This window comes from Crocodylus porosus, unplaced genomic scaffold (assembly GCF_001723895.1).
Source record: "Crocodylus porosus isolate Cpor-Errol unplaced genomic scaffold, CroPor_comp1, whole genome shotgun sequence".
NCBI lineage: Eukaryota > Metazoa > Chordata > Crocodylia > Crocodylidae > Crocodylus > Crocodylus porosus.
In genome coordinates this window covers 98,266,639-98,282,610 of record NW_017728886.1, presented here as the reverse complement: position 1 = coordinate 98,282,610, position 15,972 = coordinate 98,266,639, and the positions used below count along the sequence as shown (strand labels likewise).

At 42.4% G+C, this 15,972-nt stretch overlaps 1 protein-coding gene across 1 annotated transcript in view; it reads right to left on the bottom strand.

Annotated features, from left to right (window-relative positions):
• Positions 1 to 14,955: 14,955 nt before the first annotated feature.
• The window catches only part of LOC109323074, a 4,307-nt gene continuing 3,290 nt past the window's right edge, over positions 14,956 to 15,972 (bottom strand). Inside the window, exon 3 of the mRNA XM_019554516.1 lies at positions 14,956 to 15,120. Coding sequence (XP_019410061.1) covers positions 15,034 to 15,120 — 87 coding nt within the window. The 3' untranslated portion in view covers positions 14,956 to 15,033. The remainder of the gene's footprint in view (positions 15,121 to 15,972) is intronic.

Genomic DNA, 15,972 nt, shown 5'->3' with positions numbered 1-15,972 from the left:
TGCTTTTTGTCTTTGTGATGCCCATGTTGTGTTGCAGTAATTAATGCACTCTTAATTGTGGTGATAAGGAGATAAATTACCTTATCAGTTATATTTGGTGATCTACCTTTTTGAAAGTGACTATTTTAGATGCCCAACTTAAGGCATTTTAATGAAGCCTGATTTTCAGAACAGAGTTGGCACCCACCCTCTGAAAAATCAGGCCCCTTTGTGGCGTCTCCAGTCGTATGACTGAAGGGACCAGAATTACTGGTTGTTTATGGAAACTGGAGCCAGAGTATCTTAATTGCCTTTAATATTGTTCTTCTAATGTAAATTTGGTCCAAAGTTGTGACACAGAGTTCCACTGGGAAAGTACAGCATGGCAGTCTTTTCCAGGGCTAATGATTGCTTTTTGCCATTGAGTTTGTAAAGTCTACTGTAAGCCACACAAAGAAAGAGGTCTAGCTCTTTCTATTCAGTAAACAGGGTGAGGCTTCACAACATGAAATCGGGAAGGTTTTGTACAAACACCAAATGAACTATATAAGAAAGCATGCACACATGTAATAGTTCTCTTAAACAAGACCAGTTTCTGGAAATGATAAAAATCCAGGGATCACCTATATTAGTGGTTTAATAGGTATGAAACTGAGCTTCACTTAGTCTGTCATCATCAGCTATCTCCTGCAAGTCATAACAAGACTATAGCAATTCATTAGTGATCTCAGTTGCTATCTAAAATTACTTGAAGAAAAAAAGGGGACATGGAGAAAAAGAAACGTTCAATGCCCTGTGCAGAAGCCTCTTTTGAAATGTTTTTGTTTGTCTGGCAAAATTAAGTGAATGCTTAAAAGAAGACAATTACAAAGCACGCATTAAGTTTCAAGTTGAAGTATTGCTAACCAGTAGATCTCAGTTTTGATTCGGATCTTAATTCCTCCAAAAATTCCGTGGTCTTCAGATCTGTAGATTTTGTATGGTTTGGTTTGGTTCATTGTAAGGACATCTGATTCATAGTTTCATAATTTCTAGGATCTGAACAGGGACCTGAACAGATCATCAAGTCTGGCCCCCAGCCCTGGGCAGGAATGAGTGCTGGGATCATAATACCCCAGCCATATATCAATCCAACCTCCTCTTGAAGACCCCTAAGGTAGGGGAGAGCACCACCTCCCTTGGGAGCCCATTCCAGAGCCTGGCAGCCCTAACTGTAAAGTAACGTCTCCTGATATCAAGCCTGAACCTGCTCTCAATCAATTTGTGGCCGTTATTCCTTGTTATCCCAGGTGGTGCCTGGGGAACACAGCCTCACCTATTTTCCTCTGGTCCCCCCTGGCGAGTTTATAGATGGCCACCAGATCCCCTCTCAGGCTTCTCTTGTGGAGGCTGAATAGATTCATTCCCTTTAGTCTATCTTTGTAGGGCCTGGCCTCAGAGCAGAGATTCTCAGGGATTTGAAGGTGTTTATATCTGAGATTTATTCAGTTTAGCACTAGTTCTGAACAAATACAACTGTTACTTATATAATACTTTAAGGTTTACTCTGTAAACCTTAAATAGGCCTGATTCTTCACTGCTTTCCAGCTTCTGTGGTCATTTAGACTTGTACTAGGTGAGTGAAAAACTTTACTAAATCAGACATTGCATTGACGAAAGTGATAGCACAAGGCAAAAGACATTGGGAAATCAAGACCTATGCATTTACTACTATTTATATACATAACACACCTAGTTCAAAACAGAACAGGAAGACACCTTTAAACAATTAAGTGAAGCTCTTATATGTGACCTAAGGAAGCTTTAATTAATGAAGTGAAGTTTATGTGTGTTCTGTGTGATTGTCCTGTAATACTAGAACTCCCATGCCATCCCCAACCCTGACACTTGTGTTTAAAGAACACAACCAGTGATGATAAAAGTCATGAGATTGAAAATGGCCAATCATGTAAGGTTGTGTTTACTGAAGACTTTTGATGGTAATTGTTAGGTGTTCTGATCAGTGTCATCTTATCGGAGCCACTCATCCTAAAACAGTACTTGAATCAGACTCTTTGGGTACTTTGAATATAAGCAGTCATTCTCCAGTCCCTGTTATCTGCAGGCCTCATTAGGTATGTTAAAATAAGATTTTTTTAAAAAAAGATATAATAAAAGAGATGATATCACATACATTTCACATGAGCCTATTCAAAGTACATGGGAGTAAGCCAGTTATCAGCGGGGTGTCAATACGAGATACTAGAGGCACAGTAGGCTAATTCTACTGTACACTAGTGTGTCACGGCAAAAGCCATGCTGATGTGCAGTAGGATTAGTCTACTGTACTTTATCATCACCTAAAAGATGTGTGCTGTTGCTACTGTGCAGTAGTGCTGATTATGGCTCACTAAACTTAATGCACTGTAATTACAGTGCATTAATGAATGTGCAGATGTGCCCAGTTTGCATCCTTTTAATTTATTCAACAGTAATTCAGATGTCCTGAAAAAAACAACCCATAATTCTAATTCTTCTGTATGTATGATATTAAGTCTTATGGCTGAACTGACTTATCCTACCTGGTGGTTGAAAAGAGAAAATAAGAAACACTTTTAGCTTTCTTTTGAAAAAAATGTTCCTGAATAGGTTATGCTTTTATTAAATGTAGTCATTACTTAGAATGATTTACAGAATAATTTCTATGGATAATGTGTGGTTTGCAAAGTATACATAAGCAGATTTTCCAAGCCCCTGCAATTATAACAATATTGGCTACTTTTAACTGAACATATAGGTCACTTGGTATTGTTTCTCTACTAAGATTGGATAAATGAAACACATAGGTTATAATGGCAAATATTCAGATTTTCAAGTTCAAAACTGGCTTGCCACAAATATTTTCTAGTCTTTGCTTAAAATGTGTTATTTCTATTTACATTCTAGGAAATAAATTTCTTTGCTTGCATATTTACAGTGACTGGGTAATATTTTTCAGAAGCACCTCAATGATTTAACAACACAACTCTCACAGGACCAGAGAGAGAGCTATAGGTTTGCTCTCTCAGAGTAAGTGTATAGCCAAATGGTTATGCCAGTCATCTGGGATGTAGGACAGCTGGATTCCAATCTCTCATATGGATCTGGTAAAGTAGGGATAACAGTGAAAACAGTTTTTTCACTTTCTAGTTGCTTTCCCTAAACCCGAGATTATTGGGCAAATAGGAACCACCTTCTCCAATCTATACTTCCCTTTAATGCCTCATTACCATCATCTTTGATGATGTCATTACCATCATCTTTGATGATGATCAGTCTTGATTAGATATATTTAACATAAGAATTAACTAGGATCTGTAGACAGGAAGGGCCAGTTTAAAAATCTTGTTATGGTTTAGGCATGAACCAAGACTTCAAGATTTTTGACGGCATCAAGATTAAGTCTTTATCTCCATGGAAGAATAAATGGCCCAGAAAGGCTTTGGCAATAGAGGATGTTAAACCACACAAAGGCACTCATAAGATGGAGCAAAAGTGCCTTTGTAGGGAGTTCTTGTGGATTGTTTTCATTGTCCCGACTTCAAATTCACACCCTAATTAATTTAGCTATAACTTGCCCATTTAGACAAGCTATGATAGCAGCGGCTCTCAACATTTAGACTTGTGGCACCACTCCACAAAATTTTATGAATCGTTGTTATACTATCTGAGCTTCCCTACTTTATCAGATAAACTTAATGCAGGTAGGAGCATCCCTTGCTGCCGCATCCACTTTCCTGTCTGATCCCATATGGGTCTCCTGCATTTACATCAATGTCCTGCATTTACCAATGTCACTTGAACCCAGTGTAGAATTATCCCAGGAAAAATCAAGGGTGAAACTACACTAGTGTAAATGTCATGTGTCCACAGTTTGTTTTAGGTTAACTACATGTAGAAGGTACACAGGCTGTTGCTAAGTTATCTCACCACTTAGGAGCAAAGCACAGCAATATCAGCCTCCTGCATGCAGCTACCCTCAGAGGTCTGTTCCAGGTCCAAGTATAATTTATATCTCTGTACAGTCGCACCAATGTAAGTCTGCCATTTGTCCAGTCCTTGGATTACCATGTCATTAACATTCTTTTTCTTTCTTGTAATTTAGAGGACACAACTTTTGGAACAGGGACTGTCTCATATTTATGCTACAGAAAAAGGAGGAGCCAATCTTGGTTAAGACCTGTAAGTAATACCAGACAGAATACAGTGGTTCGCAACCTTTTTAGACTTAGCGCACTTAGCTTTTCTGAAATGAGCCCAATTGAGAACCACTGCGTACGGTTGCAGCTTCCTAACTATATCAGAGAAGCTTAATGCAGGCAGGAGCACATACTCCTGCTACAGCCATATCCTGGTCCTGTCCCACATGTGCTTCCAGGAAATAGAAGTGTAGGATAGTTCTACCTGGTGGTGGTGGCAGCTTGGAGATATATCCATAAAACAGTTGTTCTCAACCAAGTGTGTCTCCAGGCTGTTACCACCAACTCTTGATGGTATTGACACCACATAGAACTGATAAAATGTATGCAGGCATGAGCACCTGCTTCTAGCACAGCCACTTTCCCAGTCTGGCTCCATACCTGTCTTGTGGAAACAGAGGTGTGTGGGAATTTCACCTGGCCCTTGAAAAGGTCTTGCAGCACCCTGGTTGAGACCCAATGCTTTAGATGATTTTATCTTTAGTTCCTCCATTAGCTTTAGTTCAGATGCTTTAGTTTAGATTAGCTTTAGTTTAGATGCTGTAGTTCCTCCCTTAGCAGGAACTAAGGTACTTTAGATACTTACTGCCCAAGGCTGCTGCTTAACAGAGGTTTGGAGCATCTTGGTGACGTTTAAATATTACCCTCACCTAACTGGCAATTATGCACTTATGTGATGCAATGTCCTGTTTGGAACAGTAGACCAACTAGATACTCTAGAGCAGTGGTTTCCAACCTTTTTTTGCTGCGACCCACTGCTGGGAGCAGAGTTTGGCAGTGGCCCAGGGGCGGGGGAGCTCCTGGCACATAGCACAACTTGTCCTTTGTGTGCGGTGCAACCGGCATTGCGACCTTCAGTTGGGTCGTGACCCGAGGTTGGGAACTACTGCAAAAATCACTTCACTGAGGATTTTCCATTAGAAGTTTCTTCTCAATACCCTCAGTTAGTACTTAATGCATGCTGCCTTGAAAAAATGAGATAATTACTCCCATTATATATCTCTGCCTTCTCAAATGAAATCATGTATGTTCTCATTCACCATATAAGGCTTGGATTTTTAAAGGAGGTTAAGGGAGTTGCTTGCTCAGCTTTGATTGCAGTTCAGTGGAATTTGAGCTCTTGGCTTCCTTTGAAAGTCCCAGCTGCTCTTCACCTGAAGGATAGCTTTTGTGAGCAAGTTTTATGGCCTAATTATTTCCTCTGAGCAGTTTTAAATGGGCTGCCTTGCAGTTTCACTAACTTATATTTCTCCTGTTCTTATTTTAGTACAAATCTGTTACTGGAGCACCCAGGATTTACCTTCTCTGACTAGATTATTATTTGATCTGCTTCTACAATGATTTTTTTCCTCCTCTTCATCACTTTCTATTCAAACTAAACAGTCACCAGTATTCTCAGTCTCATTTTTGTTGAGAAACTGACCCATGTCTTTGATGAAGTGTCCATATCTCTGGACACTTTCTAGTTCAGCCCTGTTATTTTTTTGAGACAGCAGGCATTTTTAAAGGATGGAAAAACACGCACTGTTTCTCTTACTCACTATGCTTGTTTTTTTATGGATCCTGTTCTTAGGCAACTTAATCTGATCAACCAGTAGGCAGCTACCTCAGAGATGACGATTCCAGTAGGTGACAAAGCACAGCTACAGAAGCAAGCCACATTTACATGCAGTGGTGCAACACCCAGGTCTGCAGAGGTTAATCCAACCTGTTATTGTATCAAAACTTACACAGAAGATCAGGCTAAATGTCACAGAAATATTTGTCTGACCTACCGTATAAGTAATCTGTGCGATCAAGCACAGAAATCACATAGAGTTACTGGATAAAAAAAAAAAATCAATATAATTAATGTGTAATGAAAGAAAGCAAAAGGCTAAGATTAGATTGCTGAGGTACTTTGCTAAAGATTAAAGTGGAGTGCCTCTCTTTACAAACAGCTATTTGACTGTGGTCAATAAAGTTTCACTCTCCCTGTGAGTGGTCCAAATAAACCATGTCATGGTTTACTGTCCCTTTACTGGAAAACACCAGGATTTCACTGACCTGAAGTCAGGGATTTCAGGTCAGATTTGTAGATAACTAGGGCTTGAAGGCTGCAGCTAGACACCAAGGAGGTTTATCAAATGCCCCTAAAGGCTTTTCTATATTGCCCCTGGGCCAAACTTGGGCATGCCTACTGGTGCATATGCCAAATCTTGAAAACAAGGCAATGTGACTGCTTTAGAGTAGCACTCTAAAGCCAGTCTTGGGGGTCCTCATGTGGGCATCTATTCCGGTTGCTGCTGGCAGCACCCATTCTCCCCACACGGCTCTCATGTACCAATCTGGGAACTCATTCGTGAAGCCACTCTGGGCTCGCCAAAGTACTCCCAAGGCCACTCCTGAGCATGCTAGAGACTAAAATCTCCAAAAGTGGCTGTAGAGGGCCACCTCATAGAACAGCATTTCTGGGGTTGCTCAGGAGTGGGTGCATGGAGCTACTTGGCAGCTGGCACCATCAGTTGACAGCTGAGAAGTGGTGCAGGTATATTTGCATGGGGGTTTATTGGCATATGTTGAGAGATGCTCTAAAGCAACTGCAGAACCCCATTTCCTGGATCTGGAATGAGCAAGAGGGGAATAGGCACACCATACTTCTCTAGTGTTGCTCCTTGTCTCAGCATGGAAGTGTGTAAACACAGCCTAAAAGCCTCTCTTTCAGTGTGCATTAGACTCATATAGGCAGCTGCAAAAGCACCTACCTCTGTCTTTATTCACTTAAACACTGTCACTGGGTCCCCAGGTGATCTGTCAAAGATTGGCTTTGGCCAGCCAGCATGAGTTTGTCACCTTTACAAAAACTTTTGTTTTTAACCTAACTGGTCTTAAAGTAACTACGAATCATATTAGTGCACCATGGAAATGTCAAATTGTTGTATTTGGAGAAACAGGATGATTGGGTTTACCTACTTTTTACCATTCCTTCTTTTCTACATCTCTCCCCTGTAGCAGCTCTTCTCTATACTAAACTGTCCCAGATTCCTGTTACATAGGAGATGATCTGTGTTCATGTTCTTGCTCCAGCTCAGGCAGAATGAAGATGTGAAAAAAGATCTCCTACCTCCAGGTGAGAATTTTAACTTCTGCATTAGTGGGTTTATTGTTGGGGGGAGGGAGGGGGAGAGGGGAAGGAAGGGTGAGATAGTCACCAAATTTCCAGAACCCACATTCCAGCTCTCTTTTGTGTGGGGCATAATTTATAATCTTGTTTTAATAACTCCCACTGAATCAGGTCCCACATCTGGTCTGAGAAACCTGTTAGTTTTGAGGGATGAGTAAGTGGTGTTGGAATGCAGATAGGTTTGCTTCTGCACAGAGGTGGAAACTGAGGTATATAGTTGACATTACCAAGAAACGTAGTTGTTTAAATTTCAAGGAATTTAGTATCCTACAGGGTTACGTAGGAATTGAGAGCAACCTCTTGAAGATCTCAGTTCGCTTGTTTTGTTTTGCTTTTTTAAGCTTTTGATCATGTTTGCCAGTTTGACCTTGTAACTTGAGTCCCTTTTTAGAAAGGCAACTTCTGATACCAAATTATGGGGCAAAGTTAACACACAAGATGGTAGGGAACAGATCCAGGTGGATCTGGACATGTCTGAAAAATGGGCAGAATGAAATAGGATACAGTTCAACAAAGACAAGTGCAAAGTGGTGCACTTGGGCAAAAAGAACCACCAACAACACACTTACAGGCTGGGAGACGACCTTCTCAGTAGAATAGCAGTGGAAAGGGATCTTGGAGTCATAGCTGACTCCAAGATGAACATGAGTTGTCAATGTGATGAAGTGATCAACACGGCTAACTGCACTTTATCATGTATTAGCAGATGCATGACAAACAGGTCCAGGGAGGTGATGTTTCTCTTCTATGCAACATTGGTCAGGCCACAGTTGGAGTACTGCATCCAGTTTTGGGCACCAAACTTCAAGAAAGATGCAAAGAATCTTGAGGGGTTCAGAGGAGGGCCGCTCGTATGGTCAGAGGCCTGCAGGCAAGGCCCTACAGGGAGAGACTAAGGGATCTAGATCTCTTCAGTCTTTGCAAGAGAAGGCAGAGAAGTGATCTTAGGCTGCCTATAAATTCATCAGGGGAGGGCAGCAGAGAATCAGGGATGCTCCGTTTACTAGGGCACCCCCTGAAGTAACTAGGAACAATGGCCACAAATTGATGGAGAGCAGATTTAGGTTGGACATTAGAAAGAACTTTTTCACAGTAATGGTTGCCAGTATCTGGAATGGGCTTCCAAGGGAGGTGGTGCTCTTCCTTACCTTGGGGGTCTTCAAGAGGAGACTGAATAAGCACCTAGCTGGGAACATCTGACCCCAACACTCTTTCCTGCCTTGGGCAGGGGGTCAGACTCAATGACCCACTGGGGTCCCTTCTGACCCTAATATCTATGAATCTAAGAATCCAGGGCAAACTTTTCAAGTTTCACAATGTTGATGACATTTCAAAATTAAGAATAAAGAATGAAAAAAAATCTTAGTAAAGTAGATGATTTATAATACTTATTGGGAATTTGTCCAAGTGTGTATCTGTTAGTCTTCCTAGCTGAATATAATGGTCTGTAGTTCAGCACCACTAAAATTAGAAGTAACATACTACATTATTGGTAGTTTGGCACATATATTTCTCTATTGGATATGAAATCGGTATTTACTTTTAGAATGAATAAATTAGTGGTATTTAAGGTTTATTTCGAACCTATGTATGTATGTATGGATGGATGGATGAGCATATATATATGTGAAAAAGAGGGCTTTCATCAAATGGATAAGTTAAACTAAATATTGCAAACTTACCTTAGCGTAAGGTTGTTTTAAAATATGTTTTTAACCTGACTGCCCCTTTAAAGTGATCCTTCTATAATTGTGGTGTAGATTTGCAACAAATTCCCAGCAGGAGCGTTCCCTTTGTTGCACTCCTGAAGTAAAAGTGAGTTTTGCCATTCCCTTCATTGGAAACTGGCTTAAATGTCACATGCCCAAACTAAAGGCTATCCGTGACATTTGTTTTGAAGTAGCCCCCTTCTATATATTCTGTGTGTTGTTTTGCGCTTCTCCATCCACCCTATTGCTTAGTCACCATCAGCAGGTAGATTGTGTAACAAATGTACTGAAAAACAATACTTGGGTCAAGGTCACCGTTTAACTTCTAAAGAAAAATACTGTGATCAAGGGGTCCCTTCGAGGGAAGGTTGTTCTGAACTTAGAAAACATATCCTGTGTCACGTTCAACATGCAGCACAATAGCATGATGCAAGAACCTGCTAAAACTCTTGTAATTGAATTGAAAGGACCTATTTAAAGTACGATTCAAGGATATGTGAGGCCAACGCTCTCTTTCTCAGAGGTATTAAGGGAAATAGCCCCCATCTCATTCTTACAGAGACTTCTGAAAATCTGATGCCAACATTTTAATCCTGGGCACCTAAAGTTAGGCTCTTGAATACATAAATAAGTATCCAAATTAAGAAAGAGGTCAGCTTGTGAAAGATTCTGGGCTCTGGCAACTCCCTTTACCTTCAGTAGGATTTGTGGGTGCTTAGCCATTCTTATGGGGGAAAAAACTTTTCACATACCGGCATGTTATTATAAGGCAAATAACCAAAACCTGAACTTTTTAAAAAACAGTATGCAAAGCTGGGCACAGACCAAAATAGCAATTCACCTTTACTGCCACTAGAGGATAGCAATTAAAACACTAAACTGATGCACTCCTAGTTCTTCACACAAGACTACTTTGTATCTGCATGGTGAGGAGGAGAAAACTCTGTTGCTAAAGAGGCAGCTATTTAACTGAAATATAAATGAAATCCTGTAACTAAAAGAAATGTGGAGTTATTTTTCATTGTGGAATATGCTCAGATTTATGGATATTAAGTAACAAATTAGTCCTTTTGGAGAGGTTTACCTTTATTTTAACTGTTCATTGAAATCACAACAAGAAACCGAAAAATTCCTCTTCTTAGTATTTCGGACAGGGTCAGTTATTGAATATACATTTGCAGAGTGCATCAGGGCTTTGTTGCTAGGTGGTACCGCCAAATAAAATATAAACAACAATAATATTGCTATGGTGGGCTTTGGCCACTCAGCTTCTCCAAACTTTCCTGAAATTCAGTTTATGTTGATCAGACTTTTGAGTGCAAGATGAACAAGGAATGATAATTAAGTCTGACTGCTTCTGCCTTAATGCACTGGCGACAGAATTGCTACAATCTTACTTGTTTCCATTTATCTCTTAACAATCTTATTTCAAATAATTAGACTATTTAAGGGGGAAAAAAGGCCATAGGTAAATCAAGTATCTGATCTTACCCTAAATGAAAATGGTTTTTCAAGATCTTGAAACTAGTATGTAAATAAAATAGTTCTTTACTCAAGAGGGGGAAGGACAACATGATTCAAATTTAGCTTTCAATTACACTTGTGCATTCTGCTTTCCCCACTAAGGAAATTCCAGTAAACTTCAATTAGTCTCTATATGTTTCTGAAATTTGTTCGGGGAGGACAAGTGAGTCTGGGAGTGGAGACAGGGAATATGGGAAGGTACCCCTGGAAGCCAAGGTCGGAAGAGAGAAAGATAGTAGATGTGCAGTTTAGGCTGGGGAAGGAGAGACTGGGACTAGCTGGACAAGCTGGGTAAGCCTCATTGGGAAAAGGGTAGGACTGAGCTTGGAAGTGCAAAACCAGAGTTTCCAGGAAAAGAAGTATGAATCTAGGATAAGATGCCTGAGGAATGGAAAAGTGTGATTAGCAAGGTATAATAGAAGTGGGACAAGAGATAGGACCAAGTCCTGTAGACAAATAATTATGACTATTAAAAGACTATATCATAATGCATATGCATAAGAAGTCGTAACAAAGCTGCACAGGCCTTGCCAATATGCACGCTGCTTAAGAAAAGGAGGTTTCCAACAACATAGCAGCTCTGTGACCCTAATTCCCAAATTACAGTGCCTTGCTGCTCACACCAAAGGAAATGATAGGACATCTGTTACCATGCCTATTGAGCCTGTGAGCCTGGAGTAGCTCTGATTCTCCATCAGGCCACATGCTCCTCACTGCAAAAGGAATCTTAAGTGGCCAGATAAACAGCTAGAGCAACATGTACAAATACACATACACACACCGGAAAGTTAATCAAATGAATATGCCTTGAATCATGATTGGAAGGTCATCATATTTTAGCTCTGTCAGACTGCCTGCAGGAGTGTATTTGAAGGGTCAGGGTGTTCCTTGGAGAGGAATTTGGTGTGGGCACTGCAGAGTTTTACCTCTGGGATGGATAGCAAAAGCATCCTAATTAGTCCCTGAAGACATGGGTAGGATATCAGATCACATTTCCATAGGTACAAGGGGGCTACAAGTTTTCTGGCTAGTGAATCTAACATGGTCCTGTAGTTAAAGGCTTTTGCCTATGACTCAGGGCATATATGCAAAGCACTGGCAGCCTGCCTCAGCTGAGATGGCCTTGGACACACATCGCCTATTAGGCCTGTGCAAAGTGGCTAGTATTTGCTTCAGATTCAGATTTGGCCGATTCAGGGGACAGTGATCTGAGTTGGTGATTTGAGTCACTGTCCCAAATCCATTCGGCCGAATCTGATTCGGAGATTTGGCTGCTGCCGAATCTCTGAATCACACAGGCCCATCCCCTGCTCACCCCCCCAGCCCTGGCAATGGCTGCCTCACCTGCTTCAGCTCCTGGCATTTTGAAAAAAAAAAGCCCCAACTCACCAGATGCTGCCAGGTGGGGGGGTGGGCAATCCCCACTGCTCCCCACATGGGGGGGGGCTCTTCCATGAGCCCCACAAAGTCCCAAGACCACTGTAGGAGCTAGTGAGTTGGGGGGGGCTTTTTTTTTTTCTTAAAGGGCTGGTGCAGTCATAGAGGGGCTGGAGAAGCAGGGTGGGGGTCAGGGAGCTTGTGCAGAGCCCCCCCCATATATCATGCAGCAGTGGGCGGCAGCAGAGATTACCCCCCACACTGAGCAGCACCTGGTGAGTGGGGGCTTTTTTTTAAAGCACTGGGAGGGTGGGGTGGGTGACACAGCCATGGTGGGGAGGACTGGGGGGGAGGCAGGGATGGGGCCTGGCAGGGGTCCCTCCATGGTCTCCTCCTCCTTCTCCAGCCCCCCCACTTATCAGCTCCAAGTCCAGGTCCAGCTCCCTGCTGCAGCAGGCGGGGACTGCCCAAATCATTGAAGCTCTCTGAATCTTTTCTAAATCAATTCAGACCTTTTTATTGGTCCCCTTATTTGATTTCGATTTGGAGATTCAGCCACCAAATTGGGCCAAATCTCCTCTGAATCGAATCAGCACCTGAAGCTTTGCACAGCCTACTGCCTATATGCTTCAAACCCAGAAACATGCTTGTGAAAGTGTTCCAGGGTGCTCCCTAGTGGCTGCCCTCAAGCTGCTGAAGAGCACTTTGGAGCATCTGCAGGAGCATATTTCTGGCTTTTGGAACGTGTGCACAGCGTAGAAACACAGCTTCCGCAGTACAGACATACCTGTACAAGACTTGGGAGTTAAATCCTACCTCTATCACAGACTTTGCATGCATGAGCCTCTGGTTTTTCATTTTACATCTGATAACACTGCCCACCTTCCCCTATCTTGTGTGTTTTTAATATCATTCCTTTGAGTTAGGAGCTCTTACATTATGGCTAGTTATAGACATTGCATATAAACTAGTACATGGGATTGGAAACAAGTCTAAAGATGTAACAGAACAGAAGTTCAACACATATTGATCAGTTTAAAATGATGAAACCTGGTCTAAAATAGACCTCAACAAATGTAGTATTAGAATTAATCGGTTTAGGTTGGAGCAGTATATCAAACTGCTGTCCCAGATCCTTCAGCAAATCACTTTAGTTCACTGTCTTCTGGCATTCCTGGCACCCCTTACAGAGTGATTTGCCAGCCTTGGCTTGTGCTTATCTGCTCAAGAAAAGCCCTGAGCTGGCCTTGCCCCACCCAGGCCCTGGGCTGTCACAGATGAGAGCCAGAAAAACCTGTCTCCTGCTGGCATGGAGTGGAGTGGAACTTCCCTACTGCATGGACCCAGCCCTGAGTCAGCCACCTGGGGAAGACTTGTGTGGCAGGAGGCTCTGCCCCCTCCTCTCCCCCCCACCACAGTTTCCAGCATGACGGACAGCTATATGTCCCCAGATCGCAAGCTAGGGGACCCATGCAGTGGGGGGCTCCATTCTTCCCCCCACCTCAGCCACTATAGATAGCCAAAAGCTGGCAAGTGGTACAGCTGGAGAGAGGGGCCTCACTGGCTAATCAGAGGTAGTGGGCTGCTTGGCTGGGCTCAGAGCTTTCTGTCAGCCTGCTGGGGGTTGTGTGAAAGCACTCCTAGTTTGCTAGCCTCTGCAGGGATGTCCAGATAAGCATAGACATGCTTCCAGGTATTCCCCGCACTGCTACTTTGCAGTGTGGGGGGCTTTCTTGACCCCAGGATCTCCTGGGGTCAAAAAAAACCATGCAAAAAAAAGTAGGGCATTGCACATGGCAATAGCATGTGCTGCCCCAAACTGCAGCCTAGCTGGTGGAGGTACACTCCAGCTGCCGCCCAAGCTCCCTGCTGCAGGAACACCATGGCTGCAGCTTCTGGAGGGCCCCAGTACACCTACTAAGGCTGCTGAGACCAGCACAATTTTTGGCCCTACCCTCCCCTACCTCACCCAGGATAACCTGCTATGTCCATGTGGAATGGGCATTCCCCAGCAAAAGGGGAATGCCAAACACTGCTGTTTGTCCCCAGAGAAGTGCATGAAGGTCATGGGGATGCATCCAGCCAGTGCAGGCCACCTCCATGCTCCCTGCAGGCAGATGAGTTCTATTTGCTCCCAAAATTATCCAGGGCATTTAGAAAAAGCTGTGAACGTGCAAATCCACCTCAGGCTTTTTGAACCTCTATACCTAGCCTATGTGTCTGCCCATCAGGTAGCATAGTACGGCTACCATTTCAAATGGAGCCATTAGCCACTACCTTAATGTCTAATACTAAAGTATTTTAGATACAATAGCAAAGTGAGATTCCATCTTATGTATTAGTTATGGACTCATTATTAACAGGAAGCTGCTGAGATTGAAGCAGGAATTTTTAATAACTCTGCCTCCAAAGAATTTCTTTCCCTTGAATACAGTAGTTTAGTTCCAGAGAGAGTGAGAGAGGGAAAACATGGGCACGCTCGTAACTGCTTGGTGCAAATGGCAGCACAGTTAGATGCATTCATTCCACGGGGGTTGTGCAGTCACAAAATATCAAAGGGTAGAGTATGTTCATTTAGAGTCAGCTATTCAAAACAAGCTGTAATTAATTAGTAATCTCCAGGGGCTGTCCTCCCTTTTTTGTGCCTCGTGTTATTTCCTCATATCCCAAGAACAGCAAAAACATTCCAGATTGCATCAGCTATGATTACTCTATAGATGAAGAGATTCTTCTTTGACTAACAAGGATTATACTAGAAGCAGCCTAATAGACTATGCATGCTTTTTATGTTAGACTGACAGTTATAGAAGGATTGAAGAAGTGACACTGACACAGTAAGGGGGGTGGGGGGGCAGGAGGGAGCAATATGTCAGACTAGATGGCAGTATCTCCATTTATGAAAGGTGTTTTGGTATTTGAAAATACCAAGCACACTGTTTCAATGCCATTCTTCCCTCCCCCCTCACACAATTACAATAGGCATGGCAACCATATGTATTTTAATACAACCATTTTTTTTCCAGTTGTACAGCATGTGACACTATTCACGCCACAGTGTATGAGATCAAACTTCTTCAATTGGCAGGTTATGTTTAGTTGCTTCTTCAATGTTTTTAAGTTGACGTAACTCCCAGGCGTTGCGTATTTCTTTCTGTTTTAAAGAGAAAATTGTTGTTATAAAAAGAGAATTCATTCTGAGGCTATCCACCACATACACAGCATGGGATCATGCACAACAGAATTTATAAAAAAAGTCACAATTAACAAGCCAAACATGCTCAGCTTTTACTCAATGGTATGACTACACTAATGACACCAGAGTTACTAGCAGAGGAGTCACTGGACACACAGGCTAAGTACAGACAGTCCAAAAGCCCGAGGCTGAATCAGTTCAATCTTCACAAGTTAATCTAAAGTGCATAGACTGAACTGATAAGCAAGTGAACAGACATTCACTTTTGATTCTGAAAATGCATCCACAGGTTTGCAGAGGCCCAGGCCAGAAGTCGGGAGGCACTAGAGAACACCTCCATGCTCAGCTGGAGAAGACAGCTTGGGCCAAAACTAGCCTGCTCACTCCAAGAAGTGGGGCTGGTAGGGAAGGTGCAAAGCAATTTGGTATGCTGTAAATTAACTGCAATATGGAGGGAGATCTGGGAAAGAAATTCAACACATTGATTTAACCTGAATCAGTTAAGTCTGATACTACATCCATCCAGATTTATTTTAAATCTGTTGTGACCATTTTGAAAGGGGTTTATATGCACTGAACTTGTGTGTTATAGATTTGAATTGTTTTAAATCACTTATACCAGTTTGAGAGTAATTTCTGTCCTTAGCCTGAAGCACCCTAGGCAGCAGCAGTGCATAAGCAGTGAGAATGGTCACACTGCTGGTAGCATGCTGACTTGGCTGCCATTTCTGAACCCCCGACACCCATGGTTGATGTGAAAAGATAGATGAAATCCCAGACATGGGGGACGTAATATAGAGAATGCCTGTC